At 43.4% G+C, this 26,875-nt stretch overlaps 2 protein-coding genes across 4 annotated transcripts in view; one reads left to right on the forward strand and one right to left on the reverse strand.

The window, feature by feature from the left end:
* SLX4IP (SLX4 interacting protein) overlaps positions 1 to 13,420 on the forward strand; it is a 200,968-nt gene extending 187,548 nt beyond the window's left edge. For all 3 annotated transcript variants that reach the window (XM_002829951.5, XM_054541587.2, XM_054541586.2), the window contains 2 exons: positions 6,495 to 6,595; positions 7,838 to 13,420. In XM_002829951.5, coding sequence (XP_002829997.2) covers positions 6,495 to 6,595; positions 7,838 to 8,558 — 822 coding nt within the window. In that variant the 3' untranslated portion in view covers positions 8,559 to 13,420. The remainder of the gene's footprint in view (positions 1 to 6,494; positions 6,596 to 7,837) is intronic.
* Positions 13,421 to 23,097: 9,677 nt separating this feature from the next.
* Positions 23,098 to 26,875, reverse strand: part of JAG1 (jagged canonical Notch ligand 1) — a 36,341-nt gene continuing 32,563 nt past the window's right edge. The window contains exons 24-26 of the mRNA XM_002829952.6: positions 26,536 to 26,667; positions 26,193 to 26,343; positions 23,098 to 25,371 (exon numbers count right to left, since the gene is read on the reverse strand). Coding sequence (XP_002829998.1) covers positions 24,914 to 25,371; positions 26,193 to 26,343; positions 26,536 to 26,667 — 741 coding nt within the window. The 3' untranslated portion in view covers positions 23,098 to 24,913. The remainder of the gene's footprint in view (positions 25,372 to 26,192; positions 26,344 to 26,535; positions 26,668 to 26,875) is intronic.

Raw genomic sequence — 26,875 nt, forward strand, 5'->3', positions numbered from 1 at the left:
AAGAGGTGTTGGCTAGACCTGTGCTGGCCAGTACTTGTAGCCACTGGCCACAATTGACTACGGAGTATTTAAAATACAGCAAGTCAGAAATAATGTAATCTAAGTTTAAAGTGCACACCAGACTTTGCAGACTTAGTATATAAAACATCTGAATATTTTTTACATTGATTACGTGTTATAATAATTATATTTTATATTATGTTAAATATATATTATTGAAATGTAATTTCACCTTTAAAAGTGTCCTTTTACTTTTTTAATGGGTCTGTAGAAAATTTCAAGTTGCTCATACAGTTCACATTCTGTTTCTCCTGGAGAGTTCGGTCTCCAGTCTGCCTTCATACTGGAGAAGTGCCAATGCAGCCACTTGCACTTCTCCCTTGACCCCATCTCAGGTAGGCTTGGATCCCAGCACTTCATCAAAAACAGCTTATGTCAAAGTCACCTTCCTTCCAGTGATCAGTTTTCGCTCATAACCAGTCAGCAGTGTTCCATACAGTTGTCACTTTCATTGGCATTTCATTCTTCACTTCCATGTCACTCTCTCTTGCCTCCAGGAGCAATATGCTATCTTGATTTTTTTCCTCCTCACTGATGCTTCCCTCATAGTCTCTTTTCCTGAATCCTCCTCATCTTTTCAACTTCTTTTACTCATCCAAAGTCATTTCCTAGTAGAGCTCATCCTGACTGACTCTGAGGACTTTGTGTCTGCAGCTCAGACCTCCCAGCTTTGTGTCTGCAGCTCAGACCTCCCTCTGCTGGAAACCTGCGTCTTCTGCCTGCTCAGCACCTCCATTTAGATATCCAGGAGGACTCTTACACCATCTTAGTCCATTTGTGTTGCTATAACACAATACCCAAGACTGGTAACTTATAAAGAACAGAAATTTATTTCTTATTGTTCTCAAGGCTGGGAAGTCTAAGATCAAATCGCCAGCAGGTTGGAGTCTGGTGAGGGTCTAGTCTCTGCCTCCAAGATGGTGTCTCATTGCTGAATGCTCCAGAAAGGAGGAGCAGTGTCCCCACAAGGTGGAAGGACAATAGGTCCAACTCCTTCCTTCAGGCCCTTTTATAAAGTCACCTAATCCCATTCATGAGGGTGGAGCCCTCATGGCCTAATTACATCTTCAAGGCCCCACCTCTTAATACCATCACATTGGCAGCACCTGAATTTTGGAGGGGACACAGTCATACTATAGCAACGCCTAAAACTGATTTCTTGGTCTTATTCCCCAAGCCTGACCCTAAATTTACTATGTTTTCTGTATTGGTAAAGGCCAACTTCCTTCATCCAGTTATTTAAACCAAAGATTATGGAGTCACCAATGACTTCTCTTTCTCCCACTCCCTATATCCAGTCCATCAGCACATTGTGTTGGGTCTTGCATCAAATTATACTTCCAGTCTAACCACTGCTCCCCAAGGAGCAGGCTCTTCTCCATCAATGATTGCCGAGGCCTCATCACTAGTCTTCCTCCTTGTAACCTTGTCCCTCTACAACGCCCAAGGTATTCCTTTTAAAATGTCAAGTCCCTTTTCTTCTAGGAAGCTTCCAGGGGTATATCATCTTCCTCACAATAAAATATGCCATCCTTATGAAAGTCACACAAGATCTGCCTTTTCACCACCAGTACGCACACACACCCCTCTTTCCTGCTTCCTGACCTCTTCCCCCGGTTTACTCTCCAGTTTCTGCACCTTCCAGGCATACTCTGTCCTCAGACCCTTGGTGTTCACTCTTCCCCCTGCCCAAAACGCTCTTCCCTGTCTGCTCCTGTGGCTTGTCCTTCACTCAGGTCTCAGTGTAAAGCCCACCTTGTTATCTACCACAGGCTTCCCTGACCACCGTATCTAACATAGCACCCCATGGCCCTTTAGATGTTTATTTCTCCCCATAACATCATCACCACCTGACATATGTTTATTTGTTTGTTTGTTGTCTTCTCCATTGAGATAGGGGCTCCGTGAAAGCAAGGTCCTTTCCCTCAAGGGCCTCAAGCTTTGCCAGGTACAGAGTTCAATATTGTCTGATTGGATTATTCTGTGGGATTCTGCTCAGTTATCAATTCTGTGTACCTTTAGGGCAGAAGTTCAATAATTCTGCTGGGTATCAGAATCACTGAGGGGCTTGCCCAAAATATACATGCCCTGACCCCACTTCCTAGAGATCCAAATTCTGAGGTGGAACCTAGAACATTTTTTAACACACTTCCCACATGATTTTGATGCATGGGATAAACAGACCACACTTTGCAAAAGGCTGTCTCACTGTACCAGTTTGTGTTTGTTTATCTGTTGCTCTGCGTTGCTGAGCGTTGTTTTATGTATATCGGCAGTTTTTGAATCACCTGGGAACCTAAATATAGATGCCCTCGCCACATCCCAGATCTTGTGAATCAGAACACTTCCATGAATGGGTCTTGGGAATCTCCATTTTCAAAAGGCTCCCTCTGTGCCTCTGATGCAGCCAGTCTTCCCACTGGCCTGCGGGAGCCCCTCCTCTGCTTTACAGACTTCGTGAGGAGGTTGGAAGCTCAAGAGCAGGTGTTTTCTCTGCTGTTTTAGGCCAACTTCTCTCCCTATCTCCCATTAATCCAACAGTGTTCTGTTCAAAACCAGTTTTTGTAAGTCACTGTGGGGTGACTCCTTGGTTTATCCAGTTTCAATGTGCCTTTGGGACTTAAACGTTGCCCAGTGTTTTTCTTTCTTTCTTTCTTTCTTTCTTCCTTCCTTCCTTCCTTTCTTTCCTTCTTTCTTTCTTTTTTTTTTTTTTTTTTCAAAGCCTTACTCTGTCACCTAGGCTGGAATGCAGTGGCACAATCATGGCTTACTGCAGCCTTGACCTCCTGGGCTCAAGTGATCCTTCCATCTCAGCCTGCTGAGTAGCTGGGACTATAAGTGCACACCACCATGCCTGGCTAATTTTTTATAGAGATGAGGTCTCACTATGTTGCCTAGGCTGGTCTCGAACTCCTGAGCTCAAGCTATCCTCCTACCTTGGCCACCCAAAGTGCTGGGATTACAAGCATGAAGCACTGCGCCTGGCCCAGTATTTCTAACTGCATCTCAAATTAGCCTGTTCTCTGATTAGAGGCAAAAAGGATATCTTAGGCACCTAGCCCATCCTGGTGGGGACTCTCTTTACAGTCCTTTCTATCCTGGAATTTAAAATGTGTTTCCCAGGTCAGCCCATACAGGAATAGGGTAATATCACCCATTGTCATACTCAAACATTCACCTGTTCAGCCTTCCCCTTGGTTCTGTACTGGGACATGTGCATTGACTGTCTTCATCCTTGGGATACTGGTCTCCAGAGTACCCCCAAAGATGGAGAAAAGTCCTGATCCCTTGCCCTGTGGCCTGCCTAGGCTGCTTAGGTTGCTGAGGGAGGGTATCTCCCTAGAGGCCAGGGCTTTGCCCTATTTCTGTTTGGTTTTGCCCTAGAACTGTGTACTGACATTCTTTATAGAGAGAAACTTTTGAATCAAAAATCTTCAAAGTATAACCAAAAAGTAAAACAAAATAGGAGGTAGGGTGGGGATGAGGCAGATGGCTGGAAATGGAGTATACCAACGAATGATATTTGCAGAATTTTATTCCTTGGCCCAAGAGAGAGAGCTACCTTCCAGGTTGTAAGGAATCATTTATGATTCCTTACTGGATGATCCTGTTGGTTCCCTACTGGATGATCCTTACTGGATGATCAACCAACTGGATGATCCTGTTGGTTAATCTAATTTTTTAATACCTGAGTCTCCATGGACTCAGAATGTCCCATTCTGGACTTTGGATGGCCAGCTCTTTGGTAGCTTCTTTGAATATGGTGGGTTTATCTTCATTCTTTGCAAGAGATGATGGGATCATTATTCATGGCAGAATCTGAAAAGTAGTAGGGTCGTCCCGTAAGCCCAGAAGGCACTTGCAACCCTCTTAGCACACATTATATATCTGCACCTTGGCGTTGTGCCTCCGGATAAGCCTCAGATTGCATTTTGATGCCAGATGTGAGAAGCCTTTAGTAATCAGGACTACTGCCTTTAGGAAATCCTGTTCCCAGGTGATAGCTGCTTCCTAAGGAATACTTGTTTGGGGGCTGGGGGGTTGGGGGGGCGGGGGAGGGGAGCAGCACTGGAGGCTCTGATTTAGAGACAAAGGGGAGTGAATTGACCCTAGAAATGTTAGAGTAAGAGATTTCTAATGAGACCTGACAGCTTAGGGGCTGAAGAGGGAGTCTAATCTTTTTTTTCCTGCCCACCCAGTCTTCATACAAATGTAAATATGCCTCCTTCAACAAATTGCCAAATGTGGTTTTAATTTGTAAGCAGGAGACCCCGCCTTGCCTTTCTCTTTCTTTTTTTTTTCCTTTTCTTTCCTTTTTTTTTTCTTTCTTTCTTTTTTTTTTTTTTTTTTGAAAACTAAGTCACAGATTTTACACTTTTTGAACAGGACATTTCCTCCTGTCACTCCGTCATATTTTCTGTTGTCCTTTTTCTTCCAAGGACATTTTCCCCCATTGTTGTCAGAGGAATTTGGGATGAGAGCCGACTGCTCTGCTTCTTAAAGGAGTTTTTGAAGTTCCCATAGGAAATGCATAGTGCTCTTTAAACTGAATTTTTAAAATAAATAAATAAAGGCAGTGATTGAATTTAATACGAGATTTGAAAGAGTGTCACTATCACAGCATCATAGTTTATGTGGCATATGCAGTATTCATTGTTGTTATTTATGACCCTGTCTGCCTTCCATTGTGGATTTCTTCCAGCCTTGGGGAATTTACATCATTCCTAATAGCAAAAGGCTTTCTGGTTCCCACAGAGTTGTTCAAAGCCTGACTCATGCTCCTTATGTTAATTGTTCAGCTCTGAAAATACAGCACTTACAGGGTGTGGCTGTGAGGGGAGAATCTACTGTACTTATAGGGCATGTTTAGAAGTGTTTCACACATAAATCTCGATTCCTCTCTCTCTCTCTCTCTTTCTCTCTCTCATTTGAATTTTAAGCTGTCACTCATTTTGGCCAACTAGTAAGTCTTAGAAAACAAAAAAAAAGGAGTATAATCCAATAAAATCTAGAATATTCTGTTCACTAGCTTAAAACTCACTTGGGTTATAACCAGATATGACCTTGAATGACACTGGCCCAGGTCTGAGATGGATAGGCACAATTGAAGAGCGTGAAGAGCCCATCCTCAGTGGTGCAGGGCAGTGATGAGGCAAAGCACATCCCCTCGGCCTGTAGGATAACCAGGCACGGTACTCATGGCTGCCACCCACCAGGTACTCTGGGGCTGTCACTGCTAATTCCAGTGTATGTCTAAAGCAAGGACTTACTGACAACTTACTAAAGCTGTTTCTGGTGGTAGCAACATTTTATTGGAATTTGATGGAGAAGAATAGTTAGTTTCTCAAAAAATGTGAGGAGTTAACAACTTGTGTGGATTATCTACTTGATAACCAAAAGGAGAAGAGATTCCAAAAGCTTGAAATGGGTTAATGTTGGCAAGGTAGGTAGGCTTTTACATTTTATAATTACTTCCTTATGATGCTTCCATGGGAACACAAAAGGCTAGATAGGCAGATAATCTATGAATTATATAAAACCAGAGTGGTGGTTAGTATAAGGAAAAAAGTCCCAAATTTTTTAGTAGCCAAGAATCACAAACTCTAGTTTTCAAAATGCCAATATTAAAAGATTTGACTGTTGCTATGGTCTTAGGTGTGACAAAATATTCTTTTTTTTTTTTTCTTTTTTTGAGACAGAGTCTCGCTCTGTTGCCCAGGCTGGAGTGCAGTGGTGCCATCTCGGCTCACTGCAAGCTCCACCTTCCAGGTTCACGCCATTCTCCTGCCTCAGCCTCCCAAGTAGCTGGGACTACAGGCATCCGCCACCACGTCTGGCTAATTTTTTTTTTATTTTTGGTAGAGAGGGGGTTTCGCCATGTTAGCCAGGATGGTCTTGATCTCCTGACCTCGTGATCCGGCCGCCTCGGCCTCCCAAAGTGCTGGGATTACAGGCGTGAGCCACTGCGCCCGGCCACAAAATATTCTTTATTTTTGCAGATAGAGAAAATATGTGGAATTCTTAGGATGGTAAGGGTGTAGACCACTGTGTCACCAGGTCTTGCTAGAAGAACAGAGCTCACGGGCACGTTGCCCCACACAGTAGGATTCTGGAGCTTTTGTCACAGCCTGAGCCTCACAGATAACAGATATTGGCTAAGAGTTCCCAGATGGTTTGGAATCAACATTATTTGCCTTATGGTTTTGTATGTTTATGATGCATATTAATGTATGAAATGTGGACTGGGAGTCCTAAAGAAGTTACAATTAACCATAAAGTCCTAGGTAAAAAAGGTTAAAATAGCTTACCACTGAGCAGTTTCATTCAGTCTTTACAAAAATAAATGTGTTCATTGGGGCATTCAGAGTGTGACTGTTTTCTCTCATGTTCAGCTAATAGATTTCTGGTTGAACCTTTGTTATCTTTTGGAGTAGACAGAAAGAGTTCTCCATGGAGTGTCTGATTACTTTGCTGAGTGTGCAGAGAGTTCACTTCCTCCCAGTGCAAAGCTCCGAAGAAATGCTCTGAAAGAAATGTAGGTGCAATGTGTTTCCTTTTTCTCATTTTTGCCTGTCTCTATGTATGGATAGATAACATGAAGTCCAGAATTAAACAGAGTGCCTGGAACTGAAGCACAAACTCCCCTCCATCACGTACTTACTCTCCCCTCCCTTCTGACTCTCTTCCTTTCTGGACAATAGGGATAGAATCCTTGCTTCACAGGTGTGTTGCAAGGAGTAATTAATGACACGTTCTTTGAAGATGAAAAGCACCTGTTGGTGGTGTGTTTCATACCACTTTCGGAGGGACTACAGACAGATCTAAAAAAATACATTCCTTTCCTAAGATCCTTGTTCCAACTTTAATATAATTACGATAATCCTCATGCTCCTGGTGTCAACAGTAAGAACATGAATATTACATGTATTTGTTTTCGCACTGAAGCTAGCCAAAATAAATATTTCAGCTTTCAATGTTTTGGTGGTTGAGGAAATTTCTTGCCATTCACAAACCTGTAAATATATGCTGAAGTTAAGATCTTTAGTCTCTAATTCTCCCTGTGCAGTTTCTATCCTGCCCCTCAAAGTGCACTTTATCATCAGAGTGAAGTTACATTGTCTGTTGTGCATGCTGTAAGGAGCAAGGGGCTTATATCCAGCTATATCGACACTCTTTTGTCTTCCATGATTGTATTTTATTGCCTTTCATGCTGACTATCTGAAATTTCTTCCAGGACATTTCAAATTATATTAACTAAGTCCTACTCCCATTTGTTGATCAAGTTTGATCAACAAACCTGATACCAGCTAAATGGTGGTTGTATTTGGGTAACATCTTGAAATAGCCTGAGAGAAATTCCAGAAGATTTTTCTTTACTCACAAGTAGAAATTGTGTGTATGTGTACATTTGTGTACACAGAGGCTGGGTCTACTCCTGGGGAAAAAAAATCAGTATATGGGCAGTACTGACCCTTAACATTGGAAATGAATACCTATTTGCCTTAGTTAAAATGTGAACGCCATCATAAATCCATTTTTAACCCAACGATTGATAAGCAGTATCATGTATAATGGAAAATGTGAAGGTTTTTGCTTGATTCAATCTGCATTTAAACATACACTTGTGGTGGGGAGTGTTTCCAGATTTGCTGGGGAAGCGAGAAGGCAGGTAGTGCTTGCCTCCTTTTTCAGGTGTAGGAAATGTGGTAGAGGGAATCTGGAGGAAACAGTGCCATGACAGCTTTACAAACCATAAAATCATTTTTGTTTGTTTCAGTGTGAAAAGAACGGAAACAAAAAGCAGTGTCACGAGCAAATCACAGACCAGAAGAGACACTGTGGAAACATCTAGTGACTCAGTGATTGCAGAGATAGCAAGGAGGAGGAATAATGGTCAGGCTTCCTCCAGTCCCCCATCAGAATCCACAGGACAAGCAAAGGATTACATAAAGACAGCTGAGAGCCACTGGGGGCTTCCTGTTCAAAAGCTGGAAAAAGTTAATCAGACCCAGCCAGAAGACACTAGTGGCCAGCAAAAACCTCATCCTGGGGAGCGGTTAAAGACAGGGCTTCTAAGCAGGAGCCCTGTCTGTAGCTGTGAGTCAGCATCACCAGGTCCAAAACAAAGTCCACGAGTGGCCAAAACCCAACAGAAACGCAGGAACTGCAGCTCTGCGGAAGACTTCGACCACCACAGGAGAGTTTCTCTTGGAAGTGATCGATTAGTCCCAAGAGAAATAATAGTGGAAAAAAGCAAAGCCGTCAGGGTTTTGCCAGCTTCAGAGTTGTCAGATCCAGGGTTACTTTTGAAACAAGATTTGGCAAAAACCACGTCTAAGGAAGAGTTGCATGTTTTGGAAAGTCTCTCCTCCAGACATCTTATGAAAAATAACCCAGGGCAGGCACAGCAAACCGGCTCAGCCACAAACACTGAAAGATTATCTACAATTCAGAACAGCCCAACCAAGAAAAGAAAGAAATATGAAAGAGGCCATTAACACTGAAGAGGACTGCACCATTGGAGTTGAGGACATAGTGGCCAAACCTGTGACAAGAGAGCTGCGAATATAGATGCCGGGATGTTAAAGGAATTAATTAGAATGACTAATTTAAATAGGAAGTATGTTATCTGTGTTATGGCTATGGTTTGTTTTCAAAGCATTTCAAACCAGGAGGCTATATGCTTGTTCTAACAGCGTTGCTTCTTTATCATTGTATTTTATGACTGTCTTCAGAGAATTAGTAATGACAAAGAGCCATCCACCTTGTCAGGGAGGAGACTGTGCAAGGACTGCATGAAGAAACTGATCATGAGCCCCTTCTTGGCACATCACTGTGCAGACCACACAATGGATCACGCAAAGACAGTGCTGCCGTGCTGCCATTCAGCTCCAGGGGTACAATCCATCCCCCTGCTCCTCAGCCTGAGTAGGAGGGCAGTGAAGGAACAGGCTAGTGGTTCTTAGCATGTGGTCCTGGGACCAGCTTCGTTGTCTGGAAATGTGCTAGAAATGTGGTTATTGGGCCCTGCCCCGTGCTGAGTAACTGCCTTTGGGTGATTCTGAAACATGCCCGAGTTTGAGAACCACTGGACTAATAGAACACTCCCCAGTGCTTCCTCCAGCCTGGCTGCCATGGCCTCCATCGAGCTCACCAGTTGGGGCCAGATGTGCACATGCATCCCCTCGGACTCCCTCAAACTTGTAAAACACTTGGGTTTGGTGTATGGGTCACTCTCTTCCTGGCTTCTACAGTATGGCAGCCATCGCACCCACGAAGGTGTTACTTACCCTTATAATTGTTGAAGTTGATGGGCAATTCTGCCCAACCTTAGGAGAAGACATCAGAGAGGCTCGTTGTTGCCTGTAGCTCAAGCATGTCCCAGTCCCTGCTCTTGCACCCACCTCCAGGATTTTGGTTTGGGACAGACTATAACCTAACGGGAACTCAGTGACCAGGTTCCAGTTTCCCAGTTGGAAGGCTTCACAGGCAGTTCAAATTTCAAGACGGGAGCCTTCCCTTTACAATGTCACCCACTGTCTCCAGTGGGCTTGCTGAAATGTCACATAGTGAATTATAGCAATGACTTATTTTGGATGGACACCCGCTAAAAATTTCCAATAACCAAATTTCATTCTAAAATAGGAAAGAAACAATATTCAAGGTCCATTCATTCAATACATCTTTTTATTTTTTCTGTTCAACCTGGGGTGGTCCTTTGAAATAGCACCTCCCCTAAGTAATAAGGAAAACATAGTATATTCCCTAAAGTGTTGAAGTTAGCAGAAAAATCACCCAGAAAAGCCCAAAACAATGAAAAGAGTACAGAAACAGGCATAGTGTAGGTTCATGCTTGAGATGGATTAGTGGTTTATTCCATCCCGTTCTATCCTTTCCCATATCTCCTGTCCCCACTTGTTAAGACCAGTAAGACTCATGAAGCAGCAGCTATATTTCATGGCACCATTTTGGGCCATGAAATTCCATCTTGATCACCAAGCCTGACTGTGGTGGTAGATACTGTTACTTTGATGTTCCAAACCCTGCCTAGAAACCGTTCCTGTCCCATGATCCCAGCCTCACCACCCCCACTTGAAACAGCCCTGCCTACTGGTGTCCTGTCCTCTTCCCTCTTGGCTTTTTTCCTGCTCCCAGCGGAACCCAGTCAAGGGATTCTATAGGAGAAGAGGGAGCCCAACAGAATGCTAACTTCAGTGGAGCTGACTCTGCTTATACAATAGGGGTGGGCTGCACAGAGTGGAAACCGAGTACCTGGTAGAATGTGCATTTCCATGGCCCACTGTAGGCCCCTCTCTTAGAGCAAACAGTATTTTAGGTGTGCTCTTTATTGAACACAGGACCACAGCGTGTCATTGAATCTTCTTAAACAGAAGCAATTAGAACGATTTATATATAGGGAGGGCACAAGTAATAAATAACCCAGGGGATAGACCAAGAAGCAGCAGCTCTCTGGAAAAGAGTCTGGAATTAAAAAGACAGCTGTACTAGAACAATAGCCACTGCCTACTCCAGAACTAGGGGGGAGGTATTTGAGCTGGAGCCACCAGAGAAAATTTCTATTGAGAAGTTTTTATGTGTTTGTTGTGTTGGTTTTTTGTTGTTTTTGTTTTCTTCTAATCTTTCTCCGAAGTATCACTCTAGTATTGAGAAATTTTTCTTTCATTAGCTAACCTGGGTTTGGTGGTTAAGGCTAGTACTTGTACTTAGAATGATTTCTCTGTCAAGAAAAGTCTTGGCTTCAGAGTTTGTTATAGTTGGGGATATAACAATTACTGTGATCTAAGAGAAAAAATAGCACCTTTGGTTGTAGATAGATGTGGTTTTCCTCACAGCCCTCACATCCCTTCATGTAAAAGGGATTTTAACAGGATTTACGGAGAGAATGGCTCTCAGTTCCCACACTGTGACATGTGTTTGAGGAATTTTGCCTTTAAGCGTTTTTCTTGTACATGGCTGAAACACCCCTGGCTCTCTTGTTATTTGAGTGGTTGCATGATTCTTTGGATATTTGGAAGTACAAAGGGGTAAATGGATGCCAGGGGTTTTTTGTTGTTGTTGCTTATTAGGTAGGATATGAAGAGTTCTCACTGTTGGGAATGGTATGTGTTTTGACATTCTTTTTTTTTTTTTTTTTTTTTTTGGAGACAGAGTCTCGCTCTGTTGCCCAGGCTGGAGTGCAGTGGTGCCATCTTGGCTCACTGCAAGCTCTGCCTCCCGGGTTCATGTCATTCTCCTGCCTCAGCCTCCTGAGTAGCTGGGACTACAGACGCCTGCCACCATGCCTGGCTAATTTTTTGTATTTTTTTTTTTTAGCAGAAACAGGTTCTCACCTTGTTGGCCAGGGTGGTCTCGATCTCCTGACGTCGTGATCCGCCCACCTCGGCCTCCCAGAGTGCTGGGATTACAGGTGAGAGCCACCGCACCCGGCCTGTTTTGACATTCTTAATGATCTTAATAATTTGGCATCTGAAAGTCTGAAACAATGTCAGTATTCTTAGTCAAAAAGAATAAGTTCTTCAACCACTTGCGTAGCACCCCAAATTATATTCAAGTCCCTGTGACTCCAATGCTTGGAGAAGTCATTGATCTGATTTGATTAATGTTATAACTTTGAATTTCCTAACTTTCTCAGCAGCATGGAAATAGATTGGTGTTGAGGTTATTTTAATGTCCATAAACTAAGAAAGGTCTGGGAACAAATAATTTGGCATCTGAAAGTCTGAAACAATGTCAGTATTCTTAGTCAAAAAGAACAAGTTCTTCAACCACTTGCGTAGCACCCCAAATTATATTAAAGTCCCTGTGACTCCAATGCTTGGAGAAGTCATTGATCTGATTTGATTAATGTTATAACTTTGAATTTCCTAACTTTCTCAGCAGCATGGAAATAGATTGGTGTTGAGGTTATTTTAATGTCCATAAACAAGAAAGGTCTGGGAACAATCTGTATGATTTTTCTTTCACATTTTCTTATCTTTGCCACTGGAGGTTAACTGTCGTCCAGATATGCATATGAATTGTGAAATGCAAAGAGGCAAACATTTGGGGGTAGGGAAGTAAGTGCTGTAGTTCTTTTGTTCACTTATTTTAATACTATAGAAGTGTATTTCATTTTATAAAAAGCAAGAATCATAAAAACCCTCTGTATTTTGATTTATGGAGAATATAGCTTATCTCTGAAGTATCTCAAGATATATCTTGGGGACCACAATGGGATCACAGTGTAATTGTTTGCTGTTGGTGTCATGTTTGGATTTTAGCATGGTTTGTTATGCATGTCAGTGGCCTTTGATTTCAGAAAGAGCTTGGCGAGGGCAGAACACATAAGGGAAGGAAACCTCTGCTCAAGAGAATGGCCTGGGATCACAGTGTCGCCATTCCCAATTTCCTTGAATTCCTTCTTGGCAGGCCCTACTGTAATATTTCCACAAAACTGTAATGAGTGGCCCTCCTTTGGAGATAACAGATGCCTTTCCTAAGAACTCAAAATTCTCTTTTCAGCGTGCTGTGACTTGAATATGGAAATCATTTTAATTTCTTCTTTTCTCTTATGAGGAAATTGCCATGCTTGGTTTGTCAAGACAAGAGAGTTCATTCCTTATTATTGGAACATTAATGAATTGAAACATGTTGAAGCAAGTAAAAAAAATCAAAATTAGGTTGGTTTATCCTAAATAGTTAAAAGCCTTCCTTAGTACAAAATAAATTAAGCGTTGTAAAATGAAGTTAATTCAGATAATTACTCAGTACAGAAATCTAACCGTATATATCATTGGTATTGCAATTTAAGGGTATAATTAAATTCTCAGAAATCTGCAGGACTCGCTCTAATTTGCTTTCTATATTTATTTAACAAGACAGGGAACAAATATGTGTCAATGTTCAGCTTAACAGAGGGGACTTGAATGGATAAAATTATCTTTAATTATCTAGAGCTACCCAGTACTGGGCTTGAATTTAATCACAGACAAATGTTTCCTTTGGCAGCATAATATTACCATACACCATATTACCTTATAATTGCCATTATAGTTCCTTATCAAAAATGTTAATTATTTGCTTGAGCAAAAATCAGTAAAACCATATGTTTGACCCTAAAGTATTTGATCAGGGAACAGAAGGTGTGAATTGGACAGATCCCCCGAATAACTTTCTTCAATCAAGTTGAAAAACCAAACAGCTATGTAAGTCCCCAGGAGAGCTCTTTTTCCCTTATCTTCTCATTTGTTTTGTTTTAAACTGTTTAAATAGTTCAGATGGTTGTGGATGCCTAGGAGATGAAACTTATATAGTAGAAATGTACTGTTTTATGAATAAAGAGTAAAATTGTTTTAAAAAATTGTGTATCACTTCTGTTCTTCAAAAACAAGTGAATTAACCCCAAGAAATACATATTCAAAATGCCCTTTTCTGGACAGCTATTTTAAATTATGCTCTATTTGTAAGAAGTGTTTGTGTTTTCTTTGTTGAAATAATTCTGCAGTTTTGAATACTATGTAAAATAATCAAAGGAGCTTTCCATTTAACCATCGGCCTTAAAGATTTAAGTATTGAAAACCCAGCAGGAAGCATTTGGATTAAATTGACCCCTAAGATTTTGGGGTGCTCCTTACAATGTGGACTTGTTCCCAATTCTGCTCCCAACTAAGAGCTAAGATAGACCTCTTTGGCAAGATTAAAACTATGGCACTTTGACTCCTTTCCAAGGATCTTGACATTCCCCAAGTGGATTCATTTCCATTTTCCAAGTGAATCTAATCTTTACTCAGAACTGATGAAGTCCTGGGCTGACTGTCTACACTGCCTTTCATTTCAGTACTGTAGGCTTCTCTAGTTTTGCACATAACTTTTCAGAAGCAGTTTAGTCAGGTTGGAATAATACATTTGAATAGCTGTGCGTGCAATGCTGAGAACCACTGCAGTCGATGAGGCGTAGCTCATTTCTTCCTAGTGTTTTGGTCGTGGTGGCCCGCCATCTGGCCTAACCCACAGGAAAGACACCCTGCCCTGGACATGGGGGCTGGGCCTGGGATCTGGGGACTGCCTAACAGCATGGGGCTGCAAGCTGCAATCCCTGGGTCCAGGCTGCTGCTTTGCCACTAGTTGGTTTTATATGTTTTGGTACAAGTCATGTAACCTCCCAGGCCTCAGTTTCTTCATCTCTCAAATAAAATTATCTCTAATATTCTAAGTGCCAAACACAGCTTTTAGTGCATCGGGATAAACATTCCCCTCCCACGTATTAATGTCTACATCTGTTTGAAAATGGTTCTCTACACTGGCCACCTACTGGGTTCACCTGGATAGCTTCTAGTTCAATCAGAATCCCTGAGGTTTGGCCTGGGCGTTGGTATTTTTAAAGCTCGTCAAATAATGATTCTCAGGAGACACCATAGTTAAGAACTATTGTTTAAAAATGTGGTGTGTGCGTGTAAATAGCGGATGTTAAAAGAGACAGGGTCCGCTGAGTATTCTTTAGAAGAGGGGCTTTCTGCAAATCAGAAGTGTACCTACTTTCAAGTAAATGAGTAGGAATGGCTTTGGGGACAAGGTGTCAGTCAACAGTCATACATGTTAATCTCACAAAGAGATGTGTTTTGTTTTCTTCTGAAGGCCCATCTACATTGGTTCTGCTGCTTTAGAACCTACACATCCCAACACACCCATCATCTTTGCCAACGTTGAGAAATTGTTACCCTCGTTCAGAAGATGGGTCTTTAAAGCACCTAAATAATTGTCTGAAATTTTTACATAAACCTCTGGGGTTTGCCTTTGATCATGATCGTTAATATCATTAATAGGCTCTCTCTAAAAGTGCGTGTGAATCTCAAGTTAGCATTTGGCAGGGCAGTGGAAGAACGAACGCTTTTAAAATAGTTTGGCTCAGAAAGTGCATCTGAAATAACCCTGTGGGAAAATCAGGAGAATTTCTCATCCTCCAAAGGATTACCTAGGATGAGATACTGACCTTGTATTTTAAGTTCAGTTGCATTTCTTAAAACCTCATTCATTACCCAGCCTGATTTATTTTAGGAGTGAAGTAGGCTGTGGGAGGGGGCTATATAATGATGTATGGTTTTTACGTTTGCTTTTTGTTTTCTGCACAGTTCCCAAAAGATTTTTATCATAACGTGTATATATATTTCTTTGAAAAAAAAATCCAGCTTCTTCACAAGATTTACTATGGCTTTTCTCTTAGAAATTAATGCTGAAGAATTCTCTCCTCTTCAGGCTCTAAGGCGATCAAACCCCAGAAGGCTGAGTGTGTGCGGGGTGAGCAGAGCGCTGACCTCTGCCAGGGGAGAGGTCAGTTCAGCACACAAGACTCAAAAGGGAGGAAGAAAAAGCAACTCCTCAGCAGGGAGTTTGACTTGCTTTAGGGCAGAAGAGCTTTTATAAATGAGTTCCCAGTCTCCCACGCCCTCTCGCCTGCACTTCTGTTACCAGTCCTGTTCTGTGCTTAGACACACACACACACACACATGCACACTCACACCTCATTTCCACTCGTTGCTTCACATCCCTCTCTCCACCTGCCCCAGGAACAGTGGAGAGACTGACAGACCCTGCTCCAGAGGAGGCAGGTGATGGATTGACTGGGAATTTTTCTAGGCCCAGCAGCTCCCAAGGCCTTTTCAGTTCCTCCTTCACACGCTTGACTGGTGAGAAGAATGCAGAAGGCTCTTTCCCAAACCCACGGTGGGTGCCTGGGAAGATGAATACCAGCGCATCCATTCCTGTTGTCAGAGGGAGAGGTGGAATGGTAAATCAGGGCAGCCTCCAGCCAGGAGGTGGGAGACTGGGCTGGGTATTTGGGATGTGTCCCAGTAGGAGGAGTCTAGAGGGACCTTCCTGTCACAGCACCAGAGAAGGACCTTGTGAAGCAGCAACATTGCTCTATTCATATATTCTCCTTAAAATGCTGCCCCAGTGAGCCTTGTCCCAGTGCCCTTCTGCTCAGCACGTGGGCCGTCTGCCTGTGGCAGAGCCTGGGGCATCTAGAAAAGAATATTCTCAGGTGGCTCTCCTGTGAAAATGCCCCATCAATCTGAAGGCACTTGTAGGCAGCAGAGCTTTCTATGCCAGAGGTGCCAGGGATCTGGGTTGCTATTGGGGTTCTTGTTTTGATGCCAATATGCATCTTCACCAGAAAGAAACTTCTAGATGTCACTAAAATCTTTACACAAGCTCAAAGACAAGGAGTCTCTGCATCCATCTGTGAATTTTCTACAGCAAATTGTCCCTGTTTTCCCTTGAAGATAGCATTTCCTGGTACCAGTTTATCAAATCTCATGTTCTTCTGGGCCCCAGTTGCAGAAACAACTTTGGCTCTTGTTTTGCATGTCTGTCAAGTCTAATTCCAGGTCCTAATAATGTTTTAGAAAAGCTCACTGAACTTAAGAGAAACCTTAATTTTCTGCTACCAGCAATGCATGTCTGCCTAGGCCACCTGCCTTGCCCTCCATGCAAGGGCACTCCTAGCAGAGAGATGGTGGGAGAGAAAGTTTGGCTTCACATTTAGCCCCTTCTCAGTGCCAAAGAAATGGCCACTGTACAGTGACGACAGCCAAGGAGGGAACTTCCTTGTAGGGAAAGCCTCTGAGGAAGCCGGGGGTGGGAATACAAAGTATTTCTGAAATGCCCAACCCACTGAAAACCTCCAGAAAATGGAAGTCAAACATTATCTCGTTTCACAAGGAGAGAAAACTATCTCAAGACTTGAGTGTCCTGGAGTCCTCCAAGGCCAGGTATCTGAGTTTACCTCATTTGGCACACATTTTATAAAATAGGGGTTTGGAGGGATATAGAGGATAAAACTGTGTTCTATTCTCATTATTCTCAGGCTGTAGACAGCTGTCGACACTCACAGACCACACACCGTTGTAGACTTCAATTAGGCACCAAGTTTTGTACAGTCCTGTAGTTCATTCTTGTCTTGAATGAGCTTTTCTTTCTCCTATGCTGGAAGCCGGCTCTGAATTGATCAGGGAAAAAGCTAACAACGATTTGTATAGTCACAGCCAAATACGACACCTACAAGTGACATAGCTGGTACGATCGTTTTTAGAAGAAGCCTATGTTAGTTTTCTATCCCTGTGTAAAAAATTACCATAAATTGAGAGACTTAAGACAACATAAGTTTATTATCTCACAGTTTTTGACACTTAGCTGGGTCCTCTGCTCAGGGTCTCATAGGCTGAAATCAGGGCATCAGCCAGGCTGCATCCTCATCTGGATGCTCAACCAGGGAAAGGTCCACTTCCAAGCTCCCTTGTTGGCAGAATTCAGTTCCTTACATTTGTAGGACTAAGATCCGCATTGTCTCACTGGCTGTTGGCAGGGGACTTCCTAGAAGCCATTTCTCAGGTGCTTGCCATGTGACCTCATCCATTTCATTAGTGGAGAAACCTTGGCATTGAATCACTTTCATGCTTTGAATCTCTTTGACTTCTCCTTCTGTGACCAGCCAGAGAAAACTATGCTTTTAAAAAGCTCCTGTAATTAGGTCAGCCCTACCTGGATAATCTATATTTGAAGGCTAACAGATTTGAGACTTTAATGACATCTGCAAAATCCCTTCACAGCAGTACCAGGATTAGTGTTTGATTGAATAACCAGGGGCCAGGGACCTTTGGGAGCCATCATGGAGTCCTGCCTACGACCAGATCCAACAGCACTTAGCTCTTCTCTGACAGGGCCAGTTTAATGGTGTAATGGTGAGAAAGTAGACTGTCAGTTGGAATCTAGCTGAATTCCTTAATCTTTTAATGGTTGCTTAGAGCAAATACTGAAAGCAGTGCTCTTTCCTTTACCTGTAGCCCTTTTCATGAATACTACAGTGGCACACATTTATTGTCACCATGACAGATGAGGAAACTGAGGTGCAAAGAATTTTGGAAACTTTCCCAAGTTAGTAAATGGCAGTGCCAAGAATCTGGGTCTGGCAAACCTCAAAGCCCAGAAACTGTGTTGTTAGAACACACAGGTGGAAAATTTCAAACCAGGAGCTGGAAGGAAGAGCTGCAGTTGGAATCAAAGAAGTCTCACTCCAGAATGCATGCTCTTGACCACTAAGCACACAGCCTGGCTTTGCACACCGAGAAGGTGAAAGTAACAGTCTAGTAAAGGAAGGGTCAGGCCCACGTGGAGGCTGAACGCTCTGCAGGAGATGTTCAGGACCTCTTTTGTAACTGCACTGCAGCCAACGCTGTCCGACTGAGAGCTCACAGGAAGCACGGAAATGACAGGGCGTGGAGGTGGAGAAAGCCAGAGATTGTGGTCCCTCCCGGCCCCTTCCCACTCCCTTTACTTTACTAGAGGCACTTTTTTCCTTAGTTTGTTGCAAACCTGTAGGACGTGTCACGTTTGTGCTCTTCCTTTCTGCTTTATGCCTTGAATTCTTTAAAAATTCTTCTAAAGTAACATCACTGCAAAGCCAGAGAGAGCCCCCGAGGGCATCTGATTGTTCATGTCCTGAACTTGGAGGGTTTATGTTTCTGTCTTGGGGATGGGGTTTTTCCAAGTCACTCAGTGTGGGTGCCTGGGCGCAGAGGAAACTTCTACATAGAATGTACTTCTGGCCTACCCTGACACGACAAACAGGTTAAGGATGACTTGTGGGAGATTTTGCTAATCCATCAGTGCTGGGTGGGGCAGAGTGTGGAGGCGTAGCCTTTTGGGGATGTCAGGTGGAGGAAGCAGAGCTGCCCACAGGCAGTTCCAGGAACTCTCAGGTGTGTCTGAACTGGCCCAACCGCACACTGGACGTGGCGAACTTCATCACATTCAAGCGATCTGGATTTTAGTCCTGTTAAATGCTCAGGTGTTTTTGTGGTGATAACCTGGAAGGAAGCTGCCAGGGGGAGTGGGAGTGGTTAGGGAACATGGGATGAGGCCTAATGATAATCGCAATCACCTGACACTGGCGAGGACCCTGGCACCTGCATCTCAGACCCAGTGAGCAGCAGTGCGGTTCTGAAAACGCCTGTAAAATGTGCGTGTGTGCATATGCGTGCACACAGGGAGCAATAGGACCTAGTGAGGCTGTTGATTTCCTTTCTGAACCTCTTTTCCTGCAACTCATTTTAATTCTATGAAGCAAAAACTAAAAGGGAAATCGAAAACTTCCCAAGAACAAAGGAACAGCCTACAAAGGAGCAGGGCTTAATCTGCCTTTGATGCAGAAAACACCTATTGCTCCCGGATTTATATCAATGTCACTTTCTAGGCAGAACCAGTTCAGATTGGCGACACTGTCTTAGCAGTCGCTTCCTGTGACCTCCCTTGAGACTTTGCATCAATTTTTGTGAAGTGCTGATCTCCCAAGGCTTTACCTTTTAAAATCACACTAAGGGCAGGATCCCAGCATAAACCTCGCAAATTCCCAGAAGAGGCAGAAAACACAGCAGCCCAGGAAGCAGGATCCCCAAGTTCTAGTTCTGGCTATTGCTAACTCTTTGTATAACTTCAAACAAGTCCTTGAACCTCTCTGAGCCTCAGTTTCCTCTTCTGGGAAAGTAGTGGGGGTTGGATCCTTTGATGGGTAAGGACCTTGATTGCATTAACATCCTGTGATAAAGGTATTTCACATGTAACATCTATGATAAAGGTATTTCAACTGCACATATCTCAGCAAGGATGAACTAAAACAGCTTTTTACTCTTCAGGTGCAGAACAGAGGGGGCCAACCTGTTTGGTTGCCTGAGTAGTGATTAGGAAGCCAGCTGCAAACTTGTATTTCCCTCCGGGATCACCGATGAGCACCACCAGCCCTGCCAAGAGAGCTTCTCTTTAAAACAAAGCTGTTACTTTCATGTTGCTGGCATCTGCGTTTGCTTTCTGGATAACTCAACCTTTGGGTGCCCTGGTGTGGATATTTGCAGTGCGGGTGGGTTGGAGAAGGCAGCAGGCAGACCTCAATTCAAGGTTCTTACTGGATTTAAGAGCCTTTATTCTCCAGGTTAATTTTCCTGACTTGCATATCACAGGTTAATACTGGACCCAGGCATAATGATACATAATTTGAGACTTGTAAAAGCTGTCTTGGACTTGAAAGAAACACACTCTAAGCCAGGAAGGTTGTGCCCAGCATGCAAGAGCAAGTAATACAGGTAGAATATATGTCCAAAGCAAGAGAGCCGCACCCTTTTGACATGATCTCAGAGGCTGCCGGGCAGGGTTTAGGCTCCTCGGCTGGCCAGGCAGCGATACCACGACAGCCCTACAAGCATCACTCCCCCCAACCCGCTCTTAGTTTTATTTTAACAGCCATTGGAAGGCAATGGTTCGCAAACGGAAATTTGTTATTTTTAATAGACCCCGAAATACCTCGTGGATTTGAAGTGATGCAACAAGATTGCCCTAATGGTTTCTAAACTTTGTTTTTAAGACTTCTGGGGCCAGAACTATAGAGAACTGCCTCAGGGCACACTTCTAGCTCAGATAACCAAGCTGTTTGTTGGCATTGCTGGAGACTGACATACCCTGAGCTGGGATGTTTAGCTGCTTGTGGGGTGGAAAAAAAATGTTAAGAAAAATAATTGTTGTTTTTGCAAACTATCTATTTAAAAACAGAACCTCAGGAAGCAGATTTCTGTTCCAATGCTTGGATGAATCAGAGCTTACAAAGTATAAATACACATTAGCAGGAGGAGGCTTCCCATAACCCATGTGCTTGTATGTCTTCCCAGACCAGGAACCTCTGAACTCCTGTTTCTCATTCCCAGTAGAGGCAAGAAAGAGACGCATAGTCGAAACGGAAATGGTGGAGCATTGCTCAGCCCAAGTTTCAAAGCCCGATAGGCCTGTAGAACTTTTTTTTTTCCTTTAAAGGCAACTGGTTTTTTGCTGCACATTTGCTCACTTTGGAGCAGACAGGTGTAAGCCATTTGGAAAGGTGGGAAACCCACGCTCTGGCCCATTTTGCTCCTTGCTACCTAAGAAATATTACAGAATAAGTTCATTTTGACTCACTGACCCCTCAGATCAGCTAATAGGCATGAAGCACTTAGACCATAACTTGCTCAAGGGGCAGTGTAATTATTTTACTTAAAAATGATGTCAGGTGGCAATTTAGCAACAAACTGGCTTCCAGGCTATTTAATTCAGTTTAACAAGGAAGAAAAACATTATAATTAGTTAAGAGCTGGTACTGTAGTACTTTAGCAGAGTTGCTCCCAATTTTTAGAGTGCATGAGTCGGGGAGGAAGAGCGAGCTTGTCAAAAATTCAAATTCCCAGGCTCCACTTCTGGTGCATCTGGTCTAATAGGGTCATGGACCAGTCCTGGAAATCGGCATCTTAAAATTGTAAACCCTCTCGCAAATCACCACTGAGTCTCCTTTGGCTTTTAGTCAATTAAGATACATCCTCCCCCTCCACTTTCTATTCAAATTCTACATCATGAAAATATAGAATCTCAGGACAGAGCTTCCCATCCTAAAAAACACCAGCTTTAAGTGTTCTTTCCTGGAGTTTCATGGGATATTCTAATGCTAGAGTTCTAGTTAGCCAAGTTTCTGGACTGAAAATTTTTTCTTCCAGGGCCCCTTTAAAGAGAGCCCAGGGCATTCCTGGGGAATGAATGGTAAAGGCACTGAGTCCCTTCCTCTCTACTTTCCTAACCCCAGGATAACCAGAGCACCATTGCCTGCTTCCTTCTTCCTGAAGGAAGGGGAAAATCCACCCTTCACAATTAAAGTTCTGGCACTGAGCCACGTCCAGAGGAGGCTGATCTATGCCCTCCCAATACCACGGGTGTCCCAGACAGAAGGTGAGTTAAGACAACACCCGTGAATCCCAAGATCCCTTCCCTCCTGGAATAAAGAATTGCAGAGACTCATTCAACTTTTTTTTTTTTTTCTTGGCACAAAAGCATCTGGCAGCTACCCAAGGAATTCTGGGGTCCTGCAGAATCCAAGTTTACAAACTACCAGAACAAGGTTTTGCTTCAGGATAGTGTTTGACTCCACTGCTGCGAAATGACTGTCTCCTGGCTAGTAGGATCTAGACTTCTCCCTCCCTTTGACCCCACCCTTGTGGAAACCCAGCTGTCTACTGGCAGACATTGGTGACAAAGCGGAGCTACGCTAGGGCAGGGAGATGTCATGGAAACCTCAACTCCTCGCTGTCCAGGTCCTTCAGGCCACCTCCCCAACGAGCCAAAACAGTGTTGGCCGCTCTTAGGGTTGTCACAATCCCAAATCCCTCGATGGCCTCTGCTCATGCACAAGGAGCCCAGGACACTTAAAGCTCATCTTTCATTCTTAAGATGTTCCTTAGCACAACTCCAAGCCTAGAAGAAAAAATAAGTTTCCCTGAGAACAAAGAGAAACATCCCCATCAGCTTTTCCTCCTTTCAAAGTCTGCTGTGCCAGTTGTATGAAAACCGGACGTGGGTGGACAGGCCTGAATGTTGAAGCGCTGGGGGACGGCTCTGAGAAGGGTGAGCTTTGGCTTTCCTAGCCAGAAGCAGGGAACTCCTGGTGACTCTGCACAGCTGCTGGAAGCTGTCCATGTGCTTGTTACCACAGCTCATTCCTTCCGCAGAGGTGCCAGAGGCAAAGCTTCTCCCACACCCCACCACGCGGTGCGGGGGCAGGGCCTCCACCAGCCACAAGTGAGAGAACCAGAGTTCTCCTGCCCGTGACAGGTGGGGACAGCCCAACTCTGGAACCTCACAGAAGACCAGAACACCAGCACTCCAAGGCTGCATGGTGAGGCCAGAACACTCATTCCCTGGGAACAAGGTGATGAGTGATGAGCCCGAACACGAGAAGCTTGCAACTACCACCTCCTGTGCCGTGAGGAAACCACCCCGTGGGTAAATGTACACAAGAGTCATTTCAGACCACACCCTTACAATAGGACATTAATATGAATCTAAGTAGCCAGGGAAAAAAAAAGGCAGACATTAAATCTCCCTGCTCATTTCCCAACACCAATTCCAAACCCTTTAAAACCCTTTCAGTGTGGTGGCCAGTTCCCCTGATTGCTCACAAACAATTCACCTCGACACTACAGGCCATTAATCCAGTGGTGTTTATTCAAGCAGTATTCACACTTGCTGTTGAATAACAAGGGAATCAAGGCTCCCCTAGATGGGGCTCCCGCAGTTCCAGCTTCACAGCAGCCCCAGGTCTTTGAGAACTCCAGATGAGTTTTGTGGTTGAAAAGCCTTTCAGTTCTTCCTCCATGCCTCTGTGAGGCAGAGCCTATTATACCCCGATTACCAGAACAGACTCAGCGGGGTGGCAGAAGCACACGGCAAAGCCGGTAGAACTACGTAAGCTCAGAAGAGGCCACACTGTTCCATGTTTTCATACAAAAAAATTTAATAAATATTACTTTTCAAAATTTATTGCCAAGAACAACACATCAAAGATGCATTTTTATGTTCATATAACACTAATAGGACAATACAAAGTATCTTCACGGTCTCAACAGTGAACCAACAAGATTACTCTGTTTTATAAGCCTTTTTGATCTTGAACTTCTTAATAGCACTTTGATTTCCTCACTTAAGGCAGGCAGTGTACTCTATGGCAAATCTAAACAGTGATCTTACTGGACATTTTATGGTTCAAGTATTCAACTAGCTTATTAGAATACTCCCTAAATGCAGTAGATTAAAAAAAAAATCAAATCTACAAGTGGTTCAGTATTATGTACGAATGGTGAAAAGAAATCAGAATTTACAAAGTAAGATTGGTGTGCTTCCAACTTCACGCAATTAATTTGATATTTTTAATCATATTCAACCACTCACATTTTGGCTATGTTAAGTCATAGCTCAACTTGTTCCCTTACTGCTCTGCAGCAGATCACCTGCCTGTCTCTTTTCAAGTCTAAAGCAGAAAAACAAAAAACAAAAAAAAAAACCTGTTCTAAAACTAATCCTCAAACTGCCTCAGTCAGTCCTTAAAACGTGTTTTAAGTGATGCTATAGAAGGTGTTTTAAACATCTGACCGTCGTACAAAAAAATTCCATCAGTATTCCGGGCACAGAAGCCCATCCTATTGTTTTAAAATAAACTATTTTCAAACACCTTAATTTTGGCTTATAGGCAACAAGTAATGAGAAGAGTTCAAAAAAATAAAGCCATACGCTTACAATGCTATCAAAAACCTTCAATTCTAAACACATACATATAAATAAAAAGGAATGATGTTTTAAGGCTCTTGATTATTAAGTTAATAAATCAAATATACACAGTGATTAATAAAAAAGAATTATTTACATAACTATACAAAGTTCTACTTTTGACACATTTTTTTCTTTAAATTCTTCATTTTACCAGCAACTGCTGACATCAAAGTCTCCCCTCCCCCAACAACAAAAATACAATTAAAAAAAATAAATAATAAAGTCATTTGTGATCGTTGCTGTGGTTCTGAGCTGCAAAGGCACTTTCAAATACAGAACTACTTGTACGTCATCATAAAACCAATATACAAAAACAACTCAAGAGTCAATAAATATAAATAAAACTATGATCTAAGACTGCATCACCATTAGGACATCTGGCAGAAGTGGGAGCTCAAAGACCAGGGGGCTGGGCAGGCTCCTGGGAGCCCGATCCGAGACGTGTCGGCTGCAGGGGGACACACAACCAGGGTACTGTTGACTAGCTTTTTGCATAGCTGTGAGATGCGGCACTCGATTTCCCAGCCAACCACAGAAACTACCATTGCCAGTGTAAGCCAGCTTGTCAAAACTTAAATTAACACAGGGATTCTAAGTCAGCAACAGCCTCAGACTCGAGTATGACACGACAGTTTAAAGAACTACAAGCCCTCAGACTCTACCTAGCAGCGGCAGTGCCCGCGGTCTGCTATACGATGTACTCCATTCGGTTTAAGCTCTGGGCACTTTCCAAGTCTCTGTTGTCCTGTTTGTTTGTCCAGTTTGGGTGTTTTGTCGGCGTGCCGTTGGGGGGCTTCTCTTCTCTGTCTACCAGCGTGTATGCCGGCTGCTTGGCAAACCGGGCTTTCTGCTGGTGTTTGTCCATGTCGTCCTCTTCTACTTCAGAATTGTGTGTCCTTATTTTAGACATTTTGGAGTTCTTGTTCTCATAATCCTTGATGGGGACCGTGTTGGCCCCATGTTTCTCAATGGGGTTTTTGATCTGGTTCAGCTGCTCCCGCACGTTGTTGGTGGTGTTGTCCTCAGAGGCTGAGTGTGTGTGGCTGCCCGGCTTCCGCCGCTTCCGCAGGCACCAGTAGAAGGCCGTCACCAAGCAACAGATCCAAGCCACAGTTAAGACAGAGCTCAGCAAGGGAACAAGGAAATCTGTAAGGCAGGCACAAAACCAATTAACTCTCCAAGAAAGAAAGAAAAAAGCATCATCGCAGGAACATAAGAATACCAACAGTGGTTCTCCTGCCCTTTATCCCTAAGAGGGGGGCCACAGGGACAAGTCCCTTTTCATCATTGCATATGGTCACTTCACAGCTTGATAAGCAAATGCTGGGATCAGGCCCCTGTAGACCTTGATACTCCTATCCCTGGAGAGAGTGGGTGGAGCGGCAGCTCCTACAGGCTCTTTGACTTCACATGGGGAGAGCAGTGTCTTGTTAAGTCTGGCTACTGAGGCAGCTCAGTACAGGAGTTGGTTTTCAGAACTAGAAATCCAATTCAAATTAGCACAGACAGCTCAAACGTGCCATGGCTCCATGCCCAATCTCTCCCTTGGCTGAAATGGTGCTCGAGATCCTCAGGAGGGAAGCCTGGACATCCTGCAGGGCCATCGAGCCTCACAGAGCTCAGCAGTGGCTGGGCTGTCCCAAGACACCAACATGCCAAGTCAGGCTTTATACAGCTTCAAACTCAAGGACAAAGGACAAGCAGTGTCCTAGGGCTTTGTCATGGATCCAGCACAATACCTGTTCTGCAGGGAACGTTGCATAGTGTTGGGAAGGAAAATATGAGGCAGACCTCTGTTCCCATGGGCCATGTGACCTTAGTAAAGTAGGCTGCCCTCAGTTCTCAGTTAAATTGGGAGCTCCTGCAAGGGTAGGGCACTGCCAGGTAATCCCCCGACCTGATGGCTTTATTGAATAATGTAATGAGATCATCTGTCATCACACAGACTAGTCCCACTTGACACCTACCTGTTCTGTTCTTCAGAGGCCGCCTCTGAACTCTTACTTCTGCAACGGCAGCAATCAGCGAGCTGTTTCCATCACGTTTACTAACAAGATCGATTATTTTGTCAGTGATTTCCTTGATCGGGTTCCCATCATCCCGTATATCTTCAGCAGACTGGAAAAAGAATTGTCAGACTTGAGAGTCAGGGGAATATTCAAAGCAGCCTTTCTTCAAAATTACTCGACAGACAATCTGTGTCTGCAAAGCTTTTTGTCAGTGAATTTACTCCACTCAGACACTGGTTAACCGAAGTTTGTTAACTGCCTTGCAGTGGAATAATGAGGTGTGAATGGGTCTTATACTTACAATGGCCACATGTATCTCATTGTTCGCTGAAGGGGAAGGCTCACAAGCGATGTAGATTGAATATTCAGCAGAAACATTCTTCAAAATATTCAAATTCCTCAATTCACTGCAAATGTGCTCCGTAGTAAGACCCTAAAACGATTTTTAAAAATCCACACACGTGTAAGATTGAGAGGAAGAACAAAAGGCTGAGATGTTCTCTTTGAGGCTGGGCTAAGTTCAAGCTTACTTTATTACAAAACAGGAATGTAAGCTAGGGAGAAGTAGATCCTAGCTCATGGCATTCCTCCTTTAAAGCAAGCAAGCAGACATCCACCATTCAAAAAAATAAAAAATAAAA

Source organism: Pongo abelii, chromosome 21 (genome assembly GCF_028885655.2).
Source record: "Pongo abelii isolate AG06213 chromosome 21, NHGRI_mPonAbe1-v2.0_pri, whole genome shotgun sequence".
Taxonomy (NCBI): domain Eukaryota; kingdom Metazoa; phylum Chordata; class Mammalia; order Primates; family Hominidae; genus Pongo; species Pongo abelii.